We start from the raw sequence: 23,368 nt of genomic DNA, 5'->3' as shown, positions 1-23,368 counted from the left end.
CTTCAACCTGTAATTAAAAAAAGAAAAGAAAGAGGAATGTGACACCAAGCCTTAACAGCTCGTGACTAAGTTTCAAATAAAGCTCTGATCACATCCTTATTTCTGCTAGAAAAGAAAAAAAATAGAACCTTGAAAACATAAAGCAAGACTTGACTCAAGCACCACCCTACTGCAAAGGTTCTTGAATAGCAATTGAATAGCAAGCAGTAAATGTTTCAACAAGCACATGGGAGCACCCTTTCTGCTTCCTTAATATAAAGTTATTCTTCTGTTTGACTCAAAGTGGTAGAAACCCTACATGTGTTCACATACACTGATTCAGACAAAAATGAAGGTGGGGAAACTCTCAGTGGTGTCTCTGCTGACTAGACTAAAGACAGAAGCTCTAGAAGGAAGGAGCACATCAAAATAATACTGTTTAAAAGTGAAGCATCTCGATTTAAACACTGTAAACAAACGAAAAAACAAACAAACAAACAATAAAGAAAATAGTAAGGACAAGCAGAGAAATAAAGTTTGTATAGAATTATTCCATAACTTCAACTTTACAACTAACAATTACACATGGAGAAGACAAATATTCAGACATAAAAGTCTCAACAGCCCCTCTAGACTCTTGCACATTAAAATAAAAATATGTTTTTATCCAGGGATTGGAGTTAAACATCTCAGTTTCAATCACAATGGAATTTTCACAAATTGTAAGCTTTAGGAGCTTACAGTCAGAAAAAGGACATGCTTATGTAAAAACCCGAGAAAAAGTTAAGAAACAGCCTATTTTATTGACTTCAAAAGTTTGCTTTTAATTTTCCTTTAAAAAAGCCCAGTATTTTAGGTTGTCAATGGCTAACAGTGGAAAAGGGATGGGAAGCAAGACAACAGTGAAATCATCTTGGTTAGTTCTGTAATTCTTAAACAAGCAAGAACCTGCTTCCTTCTACATCCACTGTTTCTCATGGCATGATGACTGGAAGGTTCAATCTGTAGATACAAGCCAAATTACTCTTTTTTTCTTGGACAGGGCTAAACTGTTTTTGTACTGCAAAGATGAAGTCTCCTGTGATATAAAGTGCAGAGCTTATCCAGAGGAACTTTGTTCTTTGCGTTTCAATATCAAAGTGCAGTATTAGACTTCCACAGATCCTTGATACCTAGAAAAGATTAATTTGATGGTCCGTGATAACACTGTAAAGAGTACTTACTATACCCTGAATAAGCTTGCATGTGAAAAGGACAATAGAATTCTTCCCTAGATGATCCACAGAACATCTAAACAAGCTGTACTTTTTACACAACTGCCAAACAAAAAAACTATTGGAAGAGCATTTCATTACTATTTTCCTCTTGGGTGTAACGTAGCATCTGAAATGTTGTTCTTCCCTTCCATTGTGGAGTTGTGAGTAACCGCAGCTACAAAAGAACTGCTTTGTAGTTTTACTTCCATGGAGGCACTCTGCAGTTAAAAACAGTTCTGTTTACAAATCAGATGGGCTGTCTGAGACTGAAGAAGAAAACTTAAAACAGTGTTATAGAAGCAGTCCCTTTTTTGGCTTTCCTTCATGGTGAAAGAATATAGAAATTGCAAATAAACCTGGGTGGGAGACGGGCAAGAGCTCAAGCAAAAGACTTGCAATTCATTGACTTTGTTGTTGTCTAAGTTACAAACATTCTATCTCATACAGAATGATTTAACCATGAAGTAAATCAGACAAATAGTCACACACGCATAAGAATACCAAGCAAATACAAGTTTAAAAGTGTGACTGTTTAAAATGCAAGATGTTACTCTACCCAATCAAGCTTGAGTCCACTAGAGATCTGAGCAAGAATGAGGCAAAGAGGAGAACTATATCAAAAAAAAAAAAAAAAAGAAAGAGTGAGGGAGAGAGAGAGGGAGAGAAAACCTTTTTTCTTCCCATTGCTTCTGTTCCCTTGCAATACCTTTTTTTGTAATTTTTAGACCAACCATATTATAAAGCATATTGGTAAATTCATCTCATTTTCTGGGTAGCACTCAATTTCTATTTGCAAAGAATATGACTCATCTATAAACTGTGCAGCAGCTGATGGACTTACCTGAAAACAGTGTCTCCAGTTATTGCCTTTACTTTTCCCTGAGAGGCCCTACTTGACAATACTGAGCACAGAGGAGCTGCATTCCACAATAAAGTTACAAAACTAAAAGTAGATAATTTTACCAAACATGTGAAAACAGAATACACAGACAAGGTAAGAAGATTTGAAATGCATACATCCCATTTTTGCCTTTTATTGAAAGTATCCAAATACATACTTACATACTTGATTATGTTTTAGAATCTAATCTTTAAGTGTTCCTATGGCTTTACACTAAGAAGAAACCTGCAGTGATATTTAAGTGTGCTAAAATCTGAAATTCTATTCTACAATGATTCAGATCCAAGCAAACATCATGTTTCATATATGAATTACCTTTATTAACTTTATGAGAACTTCTCCTTGCCCCTGCATTCTTCATATCAAGTTTATGATAATGACATTGCCCACTATACCCAGAAGAATATCTAATCATGGAAAGCTATCTGCTTATGGTCTAAAAATCAGGACTAGCAAACAAATTTTGGCAGCTTAGTTATAAAAAAAAGTAGTCTTTAACAGCTGCCTAGATGCAGATTTCTGTCCTAGCTCAGGACAGAGATATTATCACCAGAAGTTACAGGGTAAAAGGCAGCAATCCACAAAATTCTACACATTTTTCTGATTTTTGAGTTCTCCAGGTCTTAAACTAAGTTATTTACAATCTGAATTGGCCGACTGGAAATTACTTAGGTAACTATTAAGCTAGTTAAACCAATATTATCTAAAAAGTGCACGTGGTGAGACGTTGGCTTCATAAAATCTAATTTTCCCTTAATTAAGTTTAATAAGATGAGATATCTTTTAGCAATAGAACTCCTGAAGTAATAATTTTCATACTAAGTAACTGTTAATATTACCAGTAGCCTGAAAAATACCAGCAGTAACATTTTATGTTAAAATTAGAAGCTAGAGGAAAATAGAGGTTCTGTGTTGGTTTAAGGACACTTTCTAGATCATAATATCACTAATTTACATAAGAGAAACATAACTAGTTTTGTATAAATTTGATTCACCTGCTACTTGGTATATTAATTGCATGCTGGAACAAGGTAACCAAAAATATTGTAACAATTTATATTGCACATCTAGCTGATGGTTTTTAGGCAACAATCCTCAACTACTGGTATATTAAACCCCAATGTTTCCATCCTGTATAAATGTGATTACCAGTCAGTACTTCAGTGAGGCTGCTTGCACTCGACTTTAGTCGCTGAAGTAATTGAAAGAGAAGACTGATGCAAAGACTGCAACAGCAATTGCTATTACCACACCTAAAAACAACAAAGGAAATGCTTTTGGTGAGCAGCAAGTTCAGTGAGTGGTACAGTCAGCAGCTAGGGTGTGGAGGGTAGGGTCAGTATGAATGACAAGCAAGAGGAGATACAGCAAAAGCCACCCCAAAAGCTATGCACATCACTGCTAAGCCTAAATTTAAAGCTATGATCTCAGATAATTAAATTACAGAAGCTTCTCATAAAATCTTTGGTCAGAGCAGGCTCCTTCCAAAAACCAGTTGACTGCACCTTCTCTAGTAACTCGGTCATGCCCTGCCCATAGAACAAGGCAGTGACTCCACACTACTGCTTAATTCTAGGAATACAACTAGCAAAAATAACAAAATCTTCAGGCTTTAAGAAAGAAAAGCTACTAAGTTTTTCCACAGTGGCACTAGGATTAGGGTTGTTCTCTGTGGCACTGCATCTATTCCTTAAGTCTCTTTGTACTACAACAGCAATTTTCTTATTGATTAATAGTTTGTTACTGTTGCAGCTGAATAGAATATGCTGGGGTAAGAGGAAGGACTGATGACTAGAGGGAATAATACACTGTTATGTGCAAACCTAACAGACATTAATACTTTTCTCCATTAAAGTTACCATGTTCTAGAACTAAGAATTAATAGAAAACAAATGTTACAGTTGACTGAAGTGCAATTATTGTAATACAAAAAGACAGCTGAAGCTCACAACAAGGAGAACTGCAGTAAGTGCAGACAGATGTGTGAGAGCTGGAAAGCTGAAGCAAGGGATACAATGGAGAGAATGCAATTGGAAGAATTCTGTAGCTGTTCTTTCCTGTACTGAGGCTGAGAAATACCACCCAAGCCCATATGTATTCATCAAAAGAAGCAGCTTAGTGAGTCACTAGCCAATTTAAGGATGCCTGTTCCACAAAGCCATTCAGATGTGGGTTTTCTTCCCAACTACAAAATTATAGAAGTGATGGCTTCTGTAAGCTTTCTGTATTGACTTGTAGGCTGAATGAACTACAAGCACTACAGCGAATCGGGGTTCCTATTTCCCCAGAAACACTCTGCATCTACAACAATGACATTCTAGAAAAGCTACTGCATCTCTTCGCAGAAGCAATTAAGAGGGCTTTTTTTGTATTTTTTTTTTTAATTAATCTCACCAGCTATGAGAGTAATAATGCTGTGAAAGCAAATTATAAGGACCCATCATAATCCCTACATTGCCACAGTAGAAATAGGGAAGTAACATACCCATATTTTGTTGAAGTTTCAACAGCAGTGTTGCTTCCGTCAGTTGTTTCTGTTGTGTATCATCCATGTTTTCAGAAATTGGACAAATACCAACTGCATGGAAATCAAATGAGCAAGTAAATACCAGGTGAAAAGGTAACATTTGCATTTCAAACTTGAATTAATGCAGAAGACCATGAACTTCCTATCAACTTCACAAAGTAGAAAAATCAGCTTATCCCTGTAGAAATGGTATAGCAGCAACAGCACAGTATTAAAAGATTTTCCCTTCAAAGACATTTGTGCAGAATTTAAAGTACATGCAAAACCTATTGCCACTAAAAGAGAAAGGCCAGCATCATTCACCTGTTGCACAAAAACAAATGTTCTTTTCAAAGCACAGAAATTCCTTTTCAAAAGTCCCTAAAAAATATACTTCCAGAACAGGAATTTCTCCTTTGGACCAATTACTAAATTCTTGGGCTGCTCATCCAGGATGAGAAAGAGCTTAACTGTTTCCAGACTGATGGAATTCAAACCCTTATCTATTTCCTTTCCAAAGATTTCTCTAATCACTTTGATATAACCAGCATGTTGGAGAGGAGGGAGGAGAGAAAGAAGACCTCTATATGAACTTGCTTGTTTGTCCCACACAGAGCAAGCACACTTTGGTCTCTGCAGTCTAAAGATAAGGTCACTTAGTCGTGACCAAATGGGCCAAATGCCTTCTGTTGCCATTCCTGTCCTAAGCACAGTTTGTTAAGGCATCAAAAGTTTTAATTACAGTTCAGTAATTACTACTGCATTTCTGCTGTGGAAAAGTACAAGGGAAGTGGGAGAAAGTGCTTGTGCTATTGCAGTGAGACCTGGATGCCTTCAGAAAGAAGGGAATAGAAACAAAGATACAAAAGAGAGACTAACATATTGTTCCTGAAGACAAAGGGAGAAACAACAGCAATGCCAATACTAAATCTACAAAACATTGATCTAACTAAAAAAAAAAGATGTCTCATTTTCAGAGTGGGGTTGTTAATCAGCTTTAATTACAAATTATGTAGCTGAGTAATACAAGGCACATCCCATTATGATTCATGTGCAAATGATTCATGGAAATGTACTTTATCCTGAAGTCTGAGGGAAATGTATAATCTAAATGTGTGATCAGATAGGTTGTTTCTGTCATCTAAGATGAGTCATGTGTACATATCTTCAAAATCTTAAGTCACACTTGCACAAGATCTTGCTTTTCACAAAAGCATTCAAACTAGCCATTTACAACCTGTCTTTACCCATTTATATCCCTTAATCCACTGGTTTTCTATTAAGTGTACTCCAGGGCAGCAATTAAGAACTGCCTGATACAAAACTTAACAGCGTATCTTTAAATTTATACTAATATGTAGGCATATACTAAGCATAAACATGACTGAGATCTGCCAGCAAGCTTCACATTATGTAAAATAAGAATAAAAACATTCAATGCATAGGTTGCTTTCTTGAAATCATCTTCACTTTAATATCTGAGGCTGTTGTTTCATCATTTTTTCTGTGCAAAGAAGAACACAACTTCAACTACCCAAAATATGAGCAGAAATTTTTAACTAGTATACAATAAGTAAATGATTAACAGTTACACGACAGCTTTTTAAGTACTGTACCCAGTGTAGTAAGAGCACCACATTCTCTCCAAATTACTTAGAAGAGTTTTCAGTTCCATGAAATAACCTCCTGCTTTTAGAGAAGTTGACCACATTTCTTGGGTCCTTTTTAAAGTCTAGATCTAGCAGGTAACTCTCTGCTTTACCTTTGATGAGCAAGTAGGACAGTTGGTGCCCTCTAAATTTACATTTCTTTGCACTGTTGTAAGAACAGCTACGCATTTCTGAAAATAATTGTGAAGGTAAACATCAAAGCAGCAGTGCCCACTTATTCATGAAAATAAAGAAAGAGAGAAGAAGCAAAAAAGAAACATCCTCAGGCTATTTACTTACTGAAGGCATTTATGCCATTAAGTTAAGGAAGACCTATATTTGAAGCAGTTGTATTATAAACCACATAAAGAGTTTTTGAAAGCAGAATTCTATGAACCAATTATACGAACCCTTAATTCCTCAGCAATTCCTCAATTTGCTAACAAAGATGGAAAAGAGATTACCATCACTGTCTCATCTACTCAGCCTACTTAACAACCCCACCCTGAGGAGGAACAGGGATTTAGAAAAGCCAGTCATAAATGCAGACTTTTCAATTGCTTGCATTAAAGTACCAAATATCTTGAAACCACAGTGTTAGAGCTGTTTACATCTTTCAGTTACAAATACTTCTGGTTTTGCTTTTTATTTTCCATATAACAATTATAAAGCAAGACCCCAGAGCAACCTCACTGGAGAGATGTTCAAGTGATTAAGAAAATAAAGCTGCAGGTGACAACAACAGGCCATATGAAGTCTGCACATGAACCTAGCCTTCTCCAAGTATCTTCATTTCATGTGTGCTGGCTATGTGCTTCTTAATCATAAATCTTTCCACTGTACTGATTGGATAGTCTTCTTATTTATATTTTTAAGAACATTAAAAAAGACACTATTTGAAAAGCCTCCTTAAGTTTTTGATTTTTAAACAGGTTTTTTTTGTAAGTAAATTTTCTGCATAACTTTTAACAGATATCATTTCTCTCATTAATTCAAGGTCAGTGTCTAAAATAACAGTAACTGCGGTACAAACAGAGAGATGTCAAGATTTGCAGCAAATCAGTTTTTATACCATATAGTGAGTACTAGAAATATCTTTAGTAATGACAATCAAGCTTTGAGAAACAACAAATGCTGGCCATATTAGAATGATACACTGGGAATGCACAAGGGAAACTCCAAACTCTTAATGCTTTTCCTTACAATAAAGTAAGTAAAACAACATAGCTAGCAGGTATAGTTTCTAAAATAACCTTCTGCTGCTAATAAATTGAAGAAGCATTTTGATAAATCTCAAGTTAATAATTTCCTAACAGTAATCATCAAACAGCACTGCGTCGATAGCATAATTACCACCAGGAGCAGTGCCAGAACCCATTCTTATGGGCAAACATTTTGATGTTCACCAGGGCGAGGTCAGTCTCATTTCTTTTGCAAAATCCTCTTGGTATGTTTTTCCTTTTCCTCTTTTATGCATTTACTTTAATTCACATTTTAAAAAATCCCACATAGCTAGCTCCATAACCAATAAGTTACAAGAACACAGATCTGCTTTGTGAGCTATCCAGACATCATTTTACATGTACTAGTAGCTCTTAGTGTTTTTCATGCGCTGCTGTTAGATTCAGTGCTGCCTTTCTTCCTACCTCTGGATCCTACATCCTTACGTAAGCAGTAAAGTTGAACTGAATAATCATCTCTTCCCACACCTACCTTCAGTGCTGCATTAATTTACTTCCATAAGTTACACTAATTCCTTTAAGTTATTAGTTAGTTTTTAGTAATAACTAGATTGATGATTGATAAAAGGTACTATCATAATACAATACAGATTTTTATTGCCTTTACTGTTTTTTCTCCAGGCTCTTATACTGTGCACATCTTTTGCTTCTCAATTCAACGAGTCAGATTCACTGCTAAGATAAATTCAGTAAGATGTAAGAATTTATGGTTAGTTCTAAAATTAAGAAATTTTTAAAAAGCAAGTGAGCAAGGGGGTCAAGAAGAATATCAGGAATCACAGTTCAGAATCACAGAGCATGTTCATGGCTACGCTTTTTTTTTTTTGTCCGCTAATACCAGTACCAAGAAGATATCACTACTATTATCTAAGAATTAGTGATAATTTTTTGTACTTAAACTACAGAACTCAATCTTGCAGCTCACAATGACACTGGGGTGGGAATATCTTCCAAGAGACCACAGGAAGTATGACTAGATGCATTTCAAATACAGATTTGACTCCAAGACCGAAATCAAACTCTTATGGAAAAAATAGGGTACAATCTAATTCAGATTATACAGGAAAATAAATCAGTAAAGATTCAGAAAAGAACCAATAACTAGATTGTAGCAAAGTATGTGTATTAAATAGAGGATAATAGCTTCATGAGATCATAAACTTATAAAACATTCAGTAGAAAAAAGAAAGATCTGTCTAAGTGAACCACATTCTTTCCAAGTGAACCACAAAACTTCAGTTTTGAGCACTGCATTCAGTACGTAAGAAAAAACACTCAGAACAAAGAAAAGACTTTATATTTTTGAAAAAGTCATGCTAAAAGCACACAACTTCTTTTTCTATCTAGCACTAGAATTACTCTGCTCTTGAGCCGCAAAGTTGAATTACTGTAAAAATAAGCAGAGTATAAAGGTTTATAGATTCTTCTCATAGTTTATCCACAAATATAGCATGAGCATATATAAACATTGTTCAGCTCTTACTTCCATATCTACTATAGCTCATGAGCTGCAACCATGGTTGCATAGATAATACAATCGATAAGACAGTGCAATATAATTGACAGTGCTCTGGTACAAGCCAAAAACAGAAGCTGCAAGAAAACATACAATTTTTGAGAAATATGTTTAAAATGTAATTAGATTGATATAAACAAGCTTCAAAAATATTGATATTAAGTAAACAAATTTTAAACATACTAAACTCCCTTCTGGATAAAACTGGCCTTTGCAATCAATTAACATTTTGATAATTTCACTCCATCCTGGCTCTCAGATACACTATTTACCTGTGTTAACTTCCTCTGCTATATGGATATCTTCAGCTTGCACAAACTGGTCCAACATCTCAACAAAACGTTCCTGAATTTCTCCAGCAGCCTCATCACCAAACTTATAATCACTGAGCATCACACTGGATCCAGCAAAAGGAACAAACAGTCTTTGAGGTAAAACATGATATACTCTCTCAAAATCTAAAAGAAAAGGGGGAAAAATATCATCTAAATAAAAGCCTTGATAGTTATGATAAGATTCCCAACTAATCTCTGACAGAAAGACAAAGCTGTTGCAAAAGAACTGCTCAAGGTTTCCATGTAAAAATCCTGATTACAAACATGGTTTGTTTAGATGTTACTATTTTATGAAAGATTTGGTTGCTATTACACAGATGTTATTAGTCTCTGCAGAAATATCTGAGAGACCTCCAAAACAGACCACAAATGTTTAACAGACCTTTTATCATGTTTAGAATGACTAGCAGAAGAACTCTGGGAAAGACTGCAGATAAGAGCATGCACAGGACAGCATATAATTTCAACACCACAAAGGCTGCAAACACTTGGCTGCTTTATTCTCTATCTACAGCCACGAAGGAAGGGTGCCACCTAGAGAGGAAACTGAAACTTGCATGCAACTGAAAACAATTTAAATTACAGAGCTGAGATAAAGTTGGCTAACAGAAAAGCAGAATGCTATATGGGTAACATAAGAACAACCAAGGCCATATCCACAGCTTATAATTCTTATAATTCTTATAAAACGGTTCTTATAATCTTGCCAAATTTTATCATATCTTTCATTTTTATATCAGTAGGCAGGAATGTCATGGAGGGATTTTGTAAAAAACACACACTACAAATTAGGAGTTCAGTTAGAGTTTTAACTGTGGAATTTTAAAAAATTACAGAATTCGCAGTCAATGAGAAAAGGGTTGAAATTGCATTTTACGGCCATAAGAACTGAACACAGACTTTGTGTGAAGACTGTGGTACCAAAGAACATATCTGAACTTAATCAAAACTCTTCTGACTTAAGAAAATGTCAATGCCGACAAACTTTGTTTTGGTGTTTGTTTTGGTGTTTTTTTGCGTTTTTTTTTTCCCTCTAGCGGATCTTCACTATGGCAGCAGAGCTTTCTACAAGAACAAAAATGTATTGCAAGCGTAAACGGATTTTTTCCCTGAATTCCTACTTTTTTTACAATGTCCTTCATTCATAATGAGATCCTCAAACAGTATTTCACAACGATCACTCAATGTGTTTATTATGTCTCTCTTCAAAGCCTGCAAAAGGAAAAAGTAAAAATATGAGCAACACAAAAGACATTTGCAAACCATTCCGTTAGTAAGAAACAAGAACAGAAATGCCTCATAGGTCTAAACTATGTTGAAAGAATAGTTCTCCAGAAAATAAAAAGCTCTGAAGAAAATTAAAATAAGAGGTAATCTTATCAGATTTTAAAATCTCCAGTGGGAACTAAAAGTTCAATAAAGAGATGCTAGCATTACAAGAACTAATATAAAATAAAAAACAACAAAGATGAAAAGCAGAGAAAAAATTTAGTATTGCTAGAACTGATGATTTCTGGACATCAAAATCAAACAAAAATAATGACAAGGCATTGACTCAATAAAGAAAAAAAAAACACTGAACAAACAAAGTTGTATTTTACCTTCTATGTGTACAAAATTACACAGTCTGCAACATTTTCTTAATTTTAAGAAAATCTATAACAGCCTAAACACAAATTATGCAAAGATTCACCAAAGAATAGTTTTAACAGAAGAAATAGCTGAAGAAGTGAAAAATGAAGAGAATCCACCCTCTCTTACTCCCCTGCACAAATGATTTCAGAAACTAATCTATAAGTTCAAGGGGTGAACCCCAGTTTAGGCCACACCATTTCAGTGACGAAAAAAGCATGATAAACTTTACGTATTTTGGAAAATTATTTCTGATGAACTAGACATTACCTGAATGGCTTCTTTCACTTTTGGCTTGCTGTTATGTACATAGGCTCTGCACTTCACAGCACCTTTGAGATTTATGGAACCGCTGCAGACCTGGACTGTTGCTGTTGATCTATGACTTGAACCCTGGGACTGAAAAACAAAATGTGCTTCAGTTTTATCTTGTTACCTAGGCACTTGCAGCACGAGTAACGAAAAACAGAGCTAGGAAATTAAAAGCATACTTCAAGATGTTTACATGTAACCTGTCTTCCCTCATAATTCCTCTTTTTTCTTTTTTAAGTTTTGTTAATTATAACTCAAAATATCTCTCCTTTTCAATTATTTAAAACTTATTCTTGTGATTTAAATATTTGTGTCTGTGAGACTTTCGGAACACTTCAGTAAAGGGATGGTAAGTACTGGTATCACAATTTAGCAAGCTTTTAAACGTGTTTTTTTTAGTAATTAAGTAGGTTTTTTTACCGTATAATAAGCATAACCTAAGGTATTCAAAGAGCCACCCATCAACAAGCAGTAATTATATATCTATCCAATATATATTAGATATACATATAATCTATATATAATATATGTCGTATTAAGAACTGCATCAACCTTTTCCCTAGAGACAGTTTTCCTATTTACAAAAAACAATGAGTGCATCCTAGATAGCATTTTAAGACACACCTGGAAACATATGGATATGTAACTTCTGCAGGAACTACAGGAACTAATCAACTTCTGTTGTGACTGGAAAAAGTAAACGTAACCCTCACTTCTTTAAAAAGGAAGGAAGGGAAGATCCAGGGAACTGCATCCCATTCAGTCTCACCTCTGCACCTGGCATGATCATGGAGCAAATCCTCCTGTAAACTACGCTAAGGCACATGGAAAGCAGAGAAGCGGTAGGTGACAGACAACACAGACTCACTAAGGGTAAATTGTGCCTGGCAAATTTGCTGGCCATCTATAGTACTGGTGGATAAATGAAGAGCAACTGATGTCATGAACTGGGAATTGTCCAAAGCATTTGATAACAACCCACACAACATCTTTGTCTGTAAAATGGAGAAACAGATTTGGTGAATGAATCACTCGATAGATAAGGAATTGACCAGATCAGGCACATCCTGCAGCCCAGCCCCTGCCCCACACCCTCATGGCAGTGGCTCTTCCCATTGAGCAGCCCAGCTCAGCCCCAGGTGTGCACCCATTGCTGGGCAGTGACCAAACATCAGTGAGCAGTCAGCACTGTGTCAGCTAAAACCAGGGCATGGGGAGGGTGCGGTGCAGTACTATCTCAAGTCATAGCAAATAACTGTATGCATTTTGATATGTTGGCTAAACACAGTCCTGTGAACAGCAAAAAAATTCCAGCCTCGCTTTCCACTGTGACAAAGGAATTTGAGAACAGGTTTCAAGAATGCTGAAAAAAATCGATTTTTCAATTTTTTTTTCTTTTTGCTTTTTGGTCTGAAGCAGCGTGACCAGCAGGGCGAGGGAGGTGATCCTGCCCCTCTGCTCTGTGCTGGTGAGACCTCACCTGGAGCACTGTTCCAGATGTGGAGTCCTCAGTAGAGACATGGACCTCTGGGAAAGCATCCAGAAGAGGGTTACAAAAATGATCCAATGGATGGAACACCTCTCTGCAGGTACAGGCTGAGAAAGCTGGGGCTGTTCAGCCTGGAGAGATGGCTCCAAGGTGACCTGCAAGTGGCCTTTAAGTATCTAATGGGGAGCTATAAGAAAGAAGGGGACAGACTCTTTAGCAGAGTCCATGGCGATAGGACAAGGGAAAACTGTTTCAAACTAAAAGAGGGTAGGTTTGAGCTTGGTATAAAGAAAAAGTCTTCTACGGTGAGGATGGTGATGCACTGGAACACGTTGTCTAGCTATGTGGTGGAAGCCTCATAGCTGGAGACTTTCAAGGCCAGGCTGGACGACACTCTGAGCACCTGATTGAGATGTGGATGTCCCTGTTCATTGCAGGAGAGTTGGACCAGATAATCCTTAAAGATCCCTTCCAACTCTAAGGGTTCTATGATTCCATTTTCAAATTCCTTTATCAAAACAGAAAGCACAGCTGCATATTCCTTGCTGTTCAAAGCTCTGTCTTTAGCCAGTATATCAAAATGCATATAATAATTTGCTATTGCTTGAGTCAACACTGCACAGCACTGTCCCCCCATACCCTGTTTCAGGTGATAGTGTTAAGAGCACAATGACAGTTTAGCAGTCGCTGAGAGATAGGTGTGGGGCCGCCCTGTGGCGCAGAGCCACTGCCTTTAGATTGCAGGAAAGGGGTGGGCTGCGCTGTAAGCCGTGCTGGGCTGCAGGTAGGATATGCCTGGATCTTAGTGGCCTTTTCTTTAATGATTCTATATTATACATCTCATAAGCGTCCCAAGACAATTCCTCTTCACTCAAATGTGGCCCAGGCAAGCCAAAAGGTTGGAAATCCACAGCCTAGATGCTCACCCAAAAAGTTACAGTCAACAATTCAGTGTCCAGGCAGAGACAAGTGATGAGAGGTGTTCCTCAGAGGTTCCTGGGACCAGCACTATCTAACATCTTTGTCAGTGACATAGGCAGTAGGTCTGAGTGCACTCTCAGCAAGTCTGTAGGCAACATGAACCTGCACGGTGTGGTTAATAAAAAGGATGCCACCCACAGATACAGACGGACTAGAGAGGTGGGTCCATGTGAAGCTCATGAAGTCCAGCAAGACAAAGAGCACAATCCTGTACATGAGTCAGAGCAATCCCAAACATGAATATAGGCTGAGTGGAAAGTGGATTGAGGGCAACCCTGAGAAGGACTTGGAAGCGTTAGTGTACAAAAACTGAACACAAGTCAGAAACGTGAGCTTGCAGCCCAGAAAGCCAAACACACCCTGTATGTATTAAAAGCAGTGTGACCAGCAGGGTAAAGGAGATAACTGTCTGACTGATTTCTTCTGCTTCTCTCTCATGAGAACCCACCTGCAGTGCTGCATTCAGCTCTAGGGCCCCCAGCAACAGAAGGACACAGAGATGTTGGAGTGAGTTCAGTTGAGGCCACAAGGCTTTTCATGGATCACATGCCCTCTGATCTACTATAAGACATGTGGCCAAGGGGAGCCTGTTGATAAGGCCTTTTTCCTTCAGCTGCAAGAGGTGTTGCACTCCCAGGCTCTGATCCTAATGGGGGTTTTCAACCACCCAGATATCTGCTGGGAAATGAACATGGTGACCTGCAAGTGATCCAGGGAGACTCCTAGATTCCATTAATGACAACTTTCTGAATCAGAGGGGAAGTGTTGATGGATCTGGTGCTTATCAGAGCAGAGGAGCTCATTGGAGGCAACCTGGGCTGCAGTGACCATACCCTGGTCGAGTTTGTGATCTCAAGGAACGTGGGCCAGGAAAAGGGTGGAGTCAGGACACTGAACTTCAGGAGAGCAAATTTCAGTTCCTGGAATTCCAAGGAACTGTTGGACGAGAGCCCCCTGGAAAATTCTCCATAGGGACAAAGAAACAAAACAGAGCTGGCAGTGGTTTAAGAACATTTCCGAGAGCACAAGAGCTCTCCATACTCCAGAATAAGATATCAAGCAGAGAAGGCATCATAGCTGAGCAAGGACCTGCTGGTCAAACTGAGAGAAAAGAAGGAAAAGTATAAGCAGTGGAATCAGGGAAGGGTGGCATAGGAAGAATACAGGGATGCTGTCAGGATGTGCAGGGATGAGATCAAGAAAGCCAGGGCATGGATGGAATTTAGTTCAGTAAGGGATGAAAAAAAACAGGCGGGTTTCTTTGCGTACGTGGGTCACTAGAGTCAGGTGAAGGAGTGCGTACCCCCTCTGAAAAATGAAAAGGAAAAACTGGCCTCCTCAGATGTGGAGAAGGCTAAGGTACTCATTGAGTTCATTGCCTCCGTTTCCACTGCCAGTCAGGCTTCCCAAGTCTCTTGCATCCCTGAACTTACAAGCAGAGGTCAGGGGAGCAAAATCCCTCCCAGACTAAGAGTAGAGCAAGTCTGAGACCACTCGTAAGGCTGAACGTGTACAGTCTATGGGACCAGATAATATATATCCCAGGATCCAGAAGGAACTGGCTGATGTGGTTGCCGAACTGTGCTCCATCATATTTGAAAAGTCATGGCTGTTAGGTGAAGTCCCTAGTGACTGGAAAAAGGAAAACATCATCCTCATTTCTGAAGGAAGACCCAGGCAACTACAGGCCAGTGAAGTCTCAGGTCTGTGCATGGGAAGATCGTGAGGCAGATCCTCCTGGAAGAGATGCTAAGGCACATATGAGATAAGGAGGTGATCTGAGACAGCCAGCACAGCTTCACCAATGGCAGATCATGCCTGACCAATCTGATGGCCTTCTATGGAGTGACAGCACTGGGGGACAAAGGAAGGGAGACTGATTTCATACCTGGACTTGTGCAAGGCCTTTGACATAGTTCTGCACCACCTTTTTCTCTAAATTAATGAGATATTGATTTGAAGGGTGGACTGTTCAGAGGATAAGGAATTGACTGGATGATCATAACCAGAGGATTGTTGTAAATGGCTCTGCTTCCAGGTGGAGGCCGGTCATAAAGCAGAGTCCCCCCGGGGGTCCATCTTGGGACCAGTACTCTTCAACATCTTTATCAATGACTTAGACTGTGGGATGCAAGTTTGCAGATGACGCTATGACACTGAATGGTGTAGTCAATAGCATAGAAGGAAGGAATACCATCCAGAGGGACCAGGACAAGCCTGAAAAGTGGGCCCATGAGAATCTCTGAGGTTCCACAAGGCCGAGTGCAAGGTGTTGCACATGGGTCAGGGCAATCCTAGCTATGAGTACAGACTGGGAGACGAACTATGAGAGCAGCCCTGCCGAGAAGGACATGGGGTCCTGGTGGATGAAAAGCTGGATATGAGCCAGCACGTGCTCTTGGAGCCCAAAAGGCCAATGGTACCCTGGGCTGCATCAAAAGAGGAATGGCCAGCAGAGAAGGGGAAGGGGATTATCTCTCTGCCTTTGTGAGGCCCCCACTAGAGTACTATGTCCAGGTCTGGGGCTCCCAGCAGAAGAAGGATGTGGAGCTGTGGGGAGTGGGCCCAGAGAAGGGCCATGATCAGAGGACTGGAAACCTCTCCTATGAAGAAAGGTTGAGGGAGTTGGAACTGTTTAGCTTGGAGAAGAGAAGGCTATGGGAAGACCTCATTGTGATCTTCCAGTACTTGAAAGGAGCTTCCAAGCAGAGAGGAACCAACTTTTTACACAGGTAGATAGTGACAGGACAAAGGGAAATGGATTTAAACAAAAAGGTAAATTTAGGCTAGATGTTAAGAAGCAATTCTTCCCTCAGAGGGTGGTGAGGCACTGGAAGAAACCGCCCAGAGAAGTTGTTCCTGGAGGCAGTCTAGGCCAGGCTTCATGGGTTCTAGGCAGTCTGATCTAGTGGTTGGCAACACTACCCAGAGCAGGGGGTTGGAACTAGATGACCTTTGAAGTCCCTTCCAACTCTAGCCATTCTTTAATTCTATGAGCACCTCTCCTATGGAGACATGCTGAGGGAATTAGGGCTTGGTAAGTTAGAACAGCTTTCCAGTATTTAATAAGAATCTACAGGAAAGATGGGGAGGGACTCCTTCTCTGGAGTGCAGTGATAGGACAGGAGGGAACAGTTCAACATTTTTGAGAGTAGATTTAGACAAAATATTAGGCAGATTTTTTTTACTCACAAGATGGTCAGGCACTGGAATAGCACAGGCTGCCCAGAAAAGCTGTGGATGCCCCATTGCTTGAGGTGCTCAAGGCCAGGCTGCACGGGGCCCCGGGCAGCCTGTTCTGGTGGGACATGTCCTGCCTATGGCAGGGGGCTGGAATTAGATTGGTCCTTTCAACCCAAACCATTCTGTAATTCCATGATTACACCAAAACAAAAAGTTAGGGTTTTTTTTAATCTTTTTTTCTGAGATAATTAACCATTGGAACAGTGTAACAATGAAAGTAGCTTAGATACTCTAAAGTCTTTAAAATGACTTTTTGTAAGCTTATATATGTTTTGCTAGGCACAACTTTATGAAACCAAGGAATTACTTGACAAAACAGAATGACCTGTGTTATGAAGGAAGACTACAAAGCAATGCCTAGGCATAAGACTTCATGACATGACTGGGGCGCCTAACTCAGGTGTCATTTCAGCACAACCTCTGCTAGAAAGGAAACTTCTAACTTACACCTGGACAGCTCCAGGTTTTGATTCAGCTCACAGGATCTGTACCTCAACTCAAAACTAGTGACTGAGCTTCTGATGAAAGTATTCAAGGAAATGTGCATAGCTAGCCATTACAAATAGGATTCATTCTGAAATTCAGAACAATTGCAGTCACCAAGTGAGGATACACAAGTGCCTTAATATGAAATGAACTAGTCTTCATTTCTCTAGCCAATGGTTCAAATTTTCCTCACAATTTTCCTCAATACTGTGCAATTCTTAGTCAACATGGACATCAAGAAAAGAATTCCAAAGACACAAAACATGCAGATCTGTCCACAGTCAGTTTCACAGTCAATATCCAGAGAAAAAAAAAAAAAAATCTTTGGATAAACTAAGGAGGATTTTTAGACTAGAATCTTCCATTTCCTACTGCATTTTATCAGACAGCACTACTTACCAGCTGTGTCAAAACCTTGACATCAAAAATCTGAATACTGGAATGAATATTTCCCCTTAACTTTTTCTGAAAGAAAATGAACACGTGTCATATGAAGTATTCATGTTAAGCTGCTTTATAATCATCTTCACTATGGCATAAAATGGCCATAGTTTATATTTTAAGAGGAAAAAAAATGCTAAATAGTTATAGTGAGACTATAGTCACAAAATCAAAAGGCGAAATGACTGGGACAGCCAATCAAGGTTTTTCCACTTTTTTTTTAACTATTTAGAGACATATAGGTCTTAGTAATCTCACCACCTACATCTACACCTACCTTGGATTCTTTAATGAGGCAATAAGGCCAGAGACAACATATTGAACATTTTTTTTTTTAGTCAGACATCATATATTCACATTACTTTCACTACTGCAGAGGAAGAAGAGACAATTTGCAGCAATGAAAAATGGGAAAACAACAACTTCTGCATACTATTTGAAACAGGCCAATTACATCAACAAATATTGTACAGAAATCCTTCTGTTCACTGTTTTATCAAACTGGAGCTTCATAAATTAGTTTTTCCTTACTATATGGCACTCACCTGGCCTTCCAGCAGTTCTGTATCATTGTCTTTAACTTGTCCATTGATCAGAAAAATACTATCTTCTATCTGCTTTGACCATCGATTTAACCCATTCTTTAAAAAGTGAAAACAAAAATGTCATTTTGGGCCCCTCACTACAGGAAAGACATCAAGGTCCTGGAGCGTGTCAAGAAGGGCAACAAAACTGGTGAAGTGTTAGTGAAGTGTTATGGGGAGAGGCAGAGGGAACTGGAATTGTTTAGTCCAAAGAGGAGGAAGCTCGGGGGAGACCTTATTGCTCTTTACAACTGCCTGAAAAGAGGTTGTAGTGATGTGGGGGTCAGTCTCTTCTCCCATGTCATTAGCAATAGGAACAAGAGAATGACCTCAAGTTGTGCCTGGGGAGGTTCAGGTAGGATGTTAGGAAAAATTTCTCCTCCGAAAGAGTGCTGAGGCACTGGAATGGGCTGCCCAGGGAGGTGGTTGAGTCACCATCTTTGGAGGTGTTCAAGTAACATTTAGATGTGGTACTAAGGGAAACAGTTTAGTGAAGAAATTTTGGTGGCAGGTGGACAATTAGAATGGAAGTCTTTTCCAACCTTGGTGATTCTATGATCATCATGATAATTGCTAACAATTTTGAGGAAAGGAAACCACAAACACTAAGCACAGCAAAAGAAGAGCTATCAGTATTTCTACACTAGCAATGCTTCAAATTGACTTTAAATAACATTTACAAGAGGAAAAATAACTAGAAAATTGATGCAGTCAGTTACTTACCTTGGTATTCTTCTCCAAGTCATGGTTGGGTGAAGTCGCAAGAAGTGGAATGTGGATGTTAACATTTACCGTGCAGCCCAAGGATAACCAGGAAGCAGACAGAGCATTTTGATATTTCCAGTCTGCTGGTTTAGCTGAACCCTGAGGGCAGAAGTAAGCAAGAAAACACCTATATAAAACATCATGTAACTCACATATGAGGTATTTTTAAAACATGAATTGTCATACATTAAAAGCTGCATACAACGCAGAGCAACAAACTTACCTTTGGATCTTGTACGTCATAGGTCCGGCAAACTATTCTACACTACTTAAAGAAAAAGATTCAGAGGAAAGCAAAGAGCAAATACAAACAATTTGAAATTACTTTCTCCATTGTAGTAGTAGCTTCTTTTTTGAGAACTGAGAAAGTTCTTAACTTTAATTAATATAAAAAAGTAGAAAAATATTTGACCCTAAACTCCAAATACCATAGTGATGCTGTGTTATCTATATTAATATCAACAGGTACTCACAAGAACTACCAATGCACAAATTTGCAGTTTGCCAGTTTCTCTGAATTTGTTAAGTAAAATCTTGCCTTCTTCTCTTGCATTTATCTCATTATCAACAAACCCAACCTTCTTCTGCAGGACTCGTATAGATCCCACATGCCTGGCACTTTCTTATTTCCACACGAGTATCACTTTCAAGCTTAAGTTACGCAATACTTCAGATTTTCTTATTCTATGTAATTTTTTCTAATTGTGAAATGCATAGTTTGATGCCAGCACACACACACACACACACAAATCCAACAGTAAGAAACTGGGGAAATTTTGCCCAAGAGGGCCAACAGTCCTACTATGGCTAATCAGAAAAGTCCATGATTTCAGCTTAAAGGTCTATCTCGATTAAAAAAATAACTTCCCCCTCCCAGTTCATCCACCAGCCAAAAAACTTGCTCTCTACTCCAGAAACAATAGACACATCTATCAACTAATGATTACAGAAGACGTGGTATTGTCTTGCAGCTTCTACAATAGAAGTACCACCAAATGTAGCACACCCATTCATTTTAATTCACAGAAAACTATAATTTTAGTAAAAGTAGTCTGATAGTTCACTGTACTTGTACACAATACAAAAAAGAGAATATAGATGCCAACTAAACATGCCTTACAAAGCCTTATGACCAGTTACACTATGCAGAGTTACGATAAATGGACATGGTGCCGTGAAATGAGCAAATCAGAAGAGACTGCTTTTTAAGGTTTGTGTAGTAAACTAATCCTGGGAATCTCTACAAAATCTTGTATTCAAAAATAACTTAAGAAATCAGATTGGGGTCTCAATCAACAAAGCTTGCTAAAAAAGGATACTTTTTTGTAGCAGAACAAACTTGAAGAGCTGCTCTGTCCGAGACATCCTCGTCAGCAGGTTTCCAGAGCCGTCTTTTAGTCAAGGACTTTTCTATAGAAAAGATTAGCTAAAGATTTAAAGGAAAAAAAAAATATTACAGATTTTTCCAGCCAACTGATTTATTACAAGTTCTGGAAAACAGTTTTGCACTGAAATTCTAACTCCAACAATATTGTGATTATGGATAAATAACATTTTCATATATGTCACCAAAATTTCATACTGAAAGAAAATTCAGCAAAGATTCATAGGCTAACACTCCAAAGCGAAAGTTGCACATGCAAACTTAATTCATCTTCCATATAAACTGAAGCAAGCAATACATATTCACATATTCAACTTGTAAGATTTTCTCCTACAAAAAATACTACAGCATTTCACTTTAGACCAAAGGCTGCAAATCTTTCACATTAAAATCACTTACGTTTGTCCTGTGAAAAAAAGAAAACGAACCTACATCTAAAGAACTAAAACTAAACGCAGCACAAGATGTTTCAATACTACAACGATGCATTTTAAGCCTGTAAGACATGACAGAAAGTAGTTTCTAAATACAATCCCATGGACCTAACTCAAATAATAATATCTCTACACAAAATATTCCTTTTAGAGAAATTAGTTACAGATCTTTCACTATTTTAAATGCCTCTAAACAATCAAAAAGCTAATACATTCCACTGCTAATGATCGTGCCACAAAGATTTAATAGAACAACGTTAAAGAGATTTTCTCTAAGTCAAAACATCTGTTTTTAGTAAATGCTTTAGGATAGTATACTTGAGCACTGTAGTGCTTTGAAACACCACAAGAGACAGAAAGCTAGCAAATACCAGAGGACAACAATTTTGGAGGTTTCAATCACAAAACTATAAATCAAACCAGAATGTTTTTGCTACTTTACCTTATAAAAAAGCACAAACAACCATATATACTAAAGACAATAACATAAAATTACTCAGTTACACACCTAAAAATATCTTAGCCTTTTCCCCATTTTTCAGTACTTACCCTGCGTAAAACATTTTGGCTATCTTTTGACAGTTCTGGAGTTACAATTATAAACACACCAACAACTAATAAGCCTCCAGGAAGCATTCTAGAAACCTTAAAGACAGGAAACAACATGTATTAATACAAATCATAGCAGAGGCATAACACAGTGCATCAAAAACTTCTAATGAGATGAGTATGAGTTGAGAGCAGATATAAGCAAGGCCATTTCTCACATAGAGGTTCTTCCAAAACAGAGGAACAGACTATCTTCCTAATTTTCTTGCTTCAGCCCTATTACGTTTCTGTTTTACCATAAGCTTCGAAAGCAAAAAATAAAGACATTTTGGTTTAATAAACCAAAGTGTGCCTAAGAAAGTGTATTTCTTTTGGAAAAAAAAGAAAAAAAAAAAAAAAGGCTAGAGATTACAGAAATGATGGTAGCTCCGTATCATCTCCTTTCCATTTCTCCCAGCCCCTCCAGAAACTCAGATTACACTACCTGACTGGCATGTGCAGTGATCCATTCTTCGTCAATGGAATCCAGTTTTGAAGGACTGGTGTTGCCTTCCTTCTGATCTTCCTTTGGAGGTGTTCGAGCAGCTCGAATTATGTAGTCTCTTTGCGGAGAACACTTGCAAAAACAACAATGGGAGCCAATAATTTCAGGCTAATACCAAGTCCAGAAACATACATATTACGTAACACAGTACCTGTAAGTGCCACTTTACAACATTTAGGGCTAAACTGTATAACAACCTGCTACAAAACTACTTCCTGCGTGAACTTTTCCTGTCTTTGCCTTAAAAAACTGGTTTAGCGTTAAGTGTTATCATTAAAATTTTTCTTTTCCCTGTGTCCAGTCTTTCAAAACATTTTTTTAGAAAACCTGAGTACTCAGCTGATGCTGCAAACGCTTTATGGACCATTCTCCTGCAATACAGAAGCCCCATGGAATGGCAATAGACAACACAGATTTTGGAAGTCAATGGGGTTTTCTCCAGCTAATATAAGAGTACAGAACGGGCTTAGCAATCCTTCCCCACATGCTTACCTGCCCTATTAACAACCCAGTGACATAAGGCTTAAACTTTACGCTGAGGTCTGAAAGGTACTGCCCAACAGTTTCCTCAACAAAATACGTTCTGCCCATTGCTGCAAGTCCAAGACCAGGTATTTCAGTTTCAGCCTACAAAACAAATCACGTACAAAGTCAAATCAATTATACACTGGTAACTATATTGGTTACATGAAAACGAGTATCAGAAAAAAAAAAAATCCTGAGCAAGTTAATTTTTATTTGTCAAGAAAATTATTTTACGATTTACAACTGTTTTTCAATGAAAAATGTAACTCCGCAGGCTAGAAAAAAGTACACACTAGCCTTACTTGAAAGACTACTTTAGAATACCCACTTTAAGTGCCCATCGCTGAAATGACACAGCAAGTCAATCAAATAAGCATTAGGAAAATCACACTTCCGAGCAACGACCTTCTGCCACACCACTCTGCGCCCCAGCTCACGGCACGCCGTTCCTCCTGCGTTCAGAGCCCTTCGAGAAGAACTTGCTTTGTTGCCCAGTCGCACGTAACCGCACCGCTCAGTTACCAGCCCGCGGCACAGCTGGAGCTCGGCACCACAACGAGGACAGCCGCCATCCCCTCACCTCACCGCTGCCGGCGCTCGCCTCGCTTCAGCCGGC

At 38.4% G+C, this 23,368-nt stretch overlaps 1 protein-coding gene across 1 annotated transcript; it reads right to left on the bottom strand.

The window, feature by feature from the left end:
• Positions 1-2,234: 2,234 nt before the first annotated feature.
• Positions 2,235-23,368, bottom strand: ODR4 (odr-4 GPCR localization factor homolog). Its single transcript, XM_010715534.2, has 14 exons — positions 23,333-23,368; positions 22,720-22,854; positions 22,168-22,299; positions 21,684-21,779; positions 20,636-20,742; positions 19,540-19,576; positions 19,275-19,415; positions 18,513-18,608; positions 17,926-17,991; positions 11,286-11,414; positions 10,505-10,595; positions 9,321-9,506; positions 4,622-4,714; positions 2,235-3,389 (listed from the first exon to the last, which is right to left on the bottom strand). Exons 2-14 carry the CDS (start codon positions 22,816-22,818, stop codon positions 3,322-3,324), a joined length of 1,341 nt encoding a protein of 446 aa, XP_010713836.1. The 5' UTR covers positions 22,819-22,854; positions 23,333-23,368; the 3' UTR covers positions 2,235-3,321.

This window comes from Meleagris gallopavo, chromosome 10 (genome assembly GCF_000146605.3).
Source record: "Meleagris gallopavo isolate NT-WF06-2002-E0010 breed Aviagen turkey brand Nicholas breeding stock chromosome 10, Turkey_5.1, whole genome shotgun sequence".
Taxonomy (NCBI): domain Eukaryota; kingdom Metazoa; phylum Chordata; class Aves; order Galliformes; family Phasianidae; genus Meleagris; species Meleagris gallopavo.
Note: the sequence above shows the minus strand (reverse complement) of the source record. Positions and strands in the feature narration are given on the sequence as shown.

What these genes read in the sequence shown, in the direction of transcription:
- ODR4 (XM_010715534.2), bottom strand. Translation starts at nt 22,818, where the DNA reads ATGGGCAGAACGTATTTTGTTGAGGAAACTGTTGGGCAGTACCTTTCA. An exon ending in CTGGGTTGTTAATAGGGCAG is followed by an intron (nt 22,300 to 22,719) that starts GTAAGCATGTGG and finishes TGTTTTTGCAAG; the next exon opens with TGTTCTCCGCAAAGAGACTA. An exon ending in CAGAACTGCTGGAAGGCCAG is followed by an intron (nt 17,992 to 18,512) that starts GTGAGTGCCATA and finishes ATTTTCTTTCAG; the next exon opens with AAAAAGTTAAGGGGAAATAT.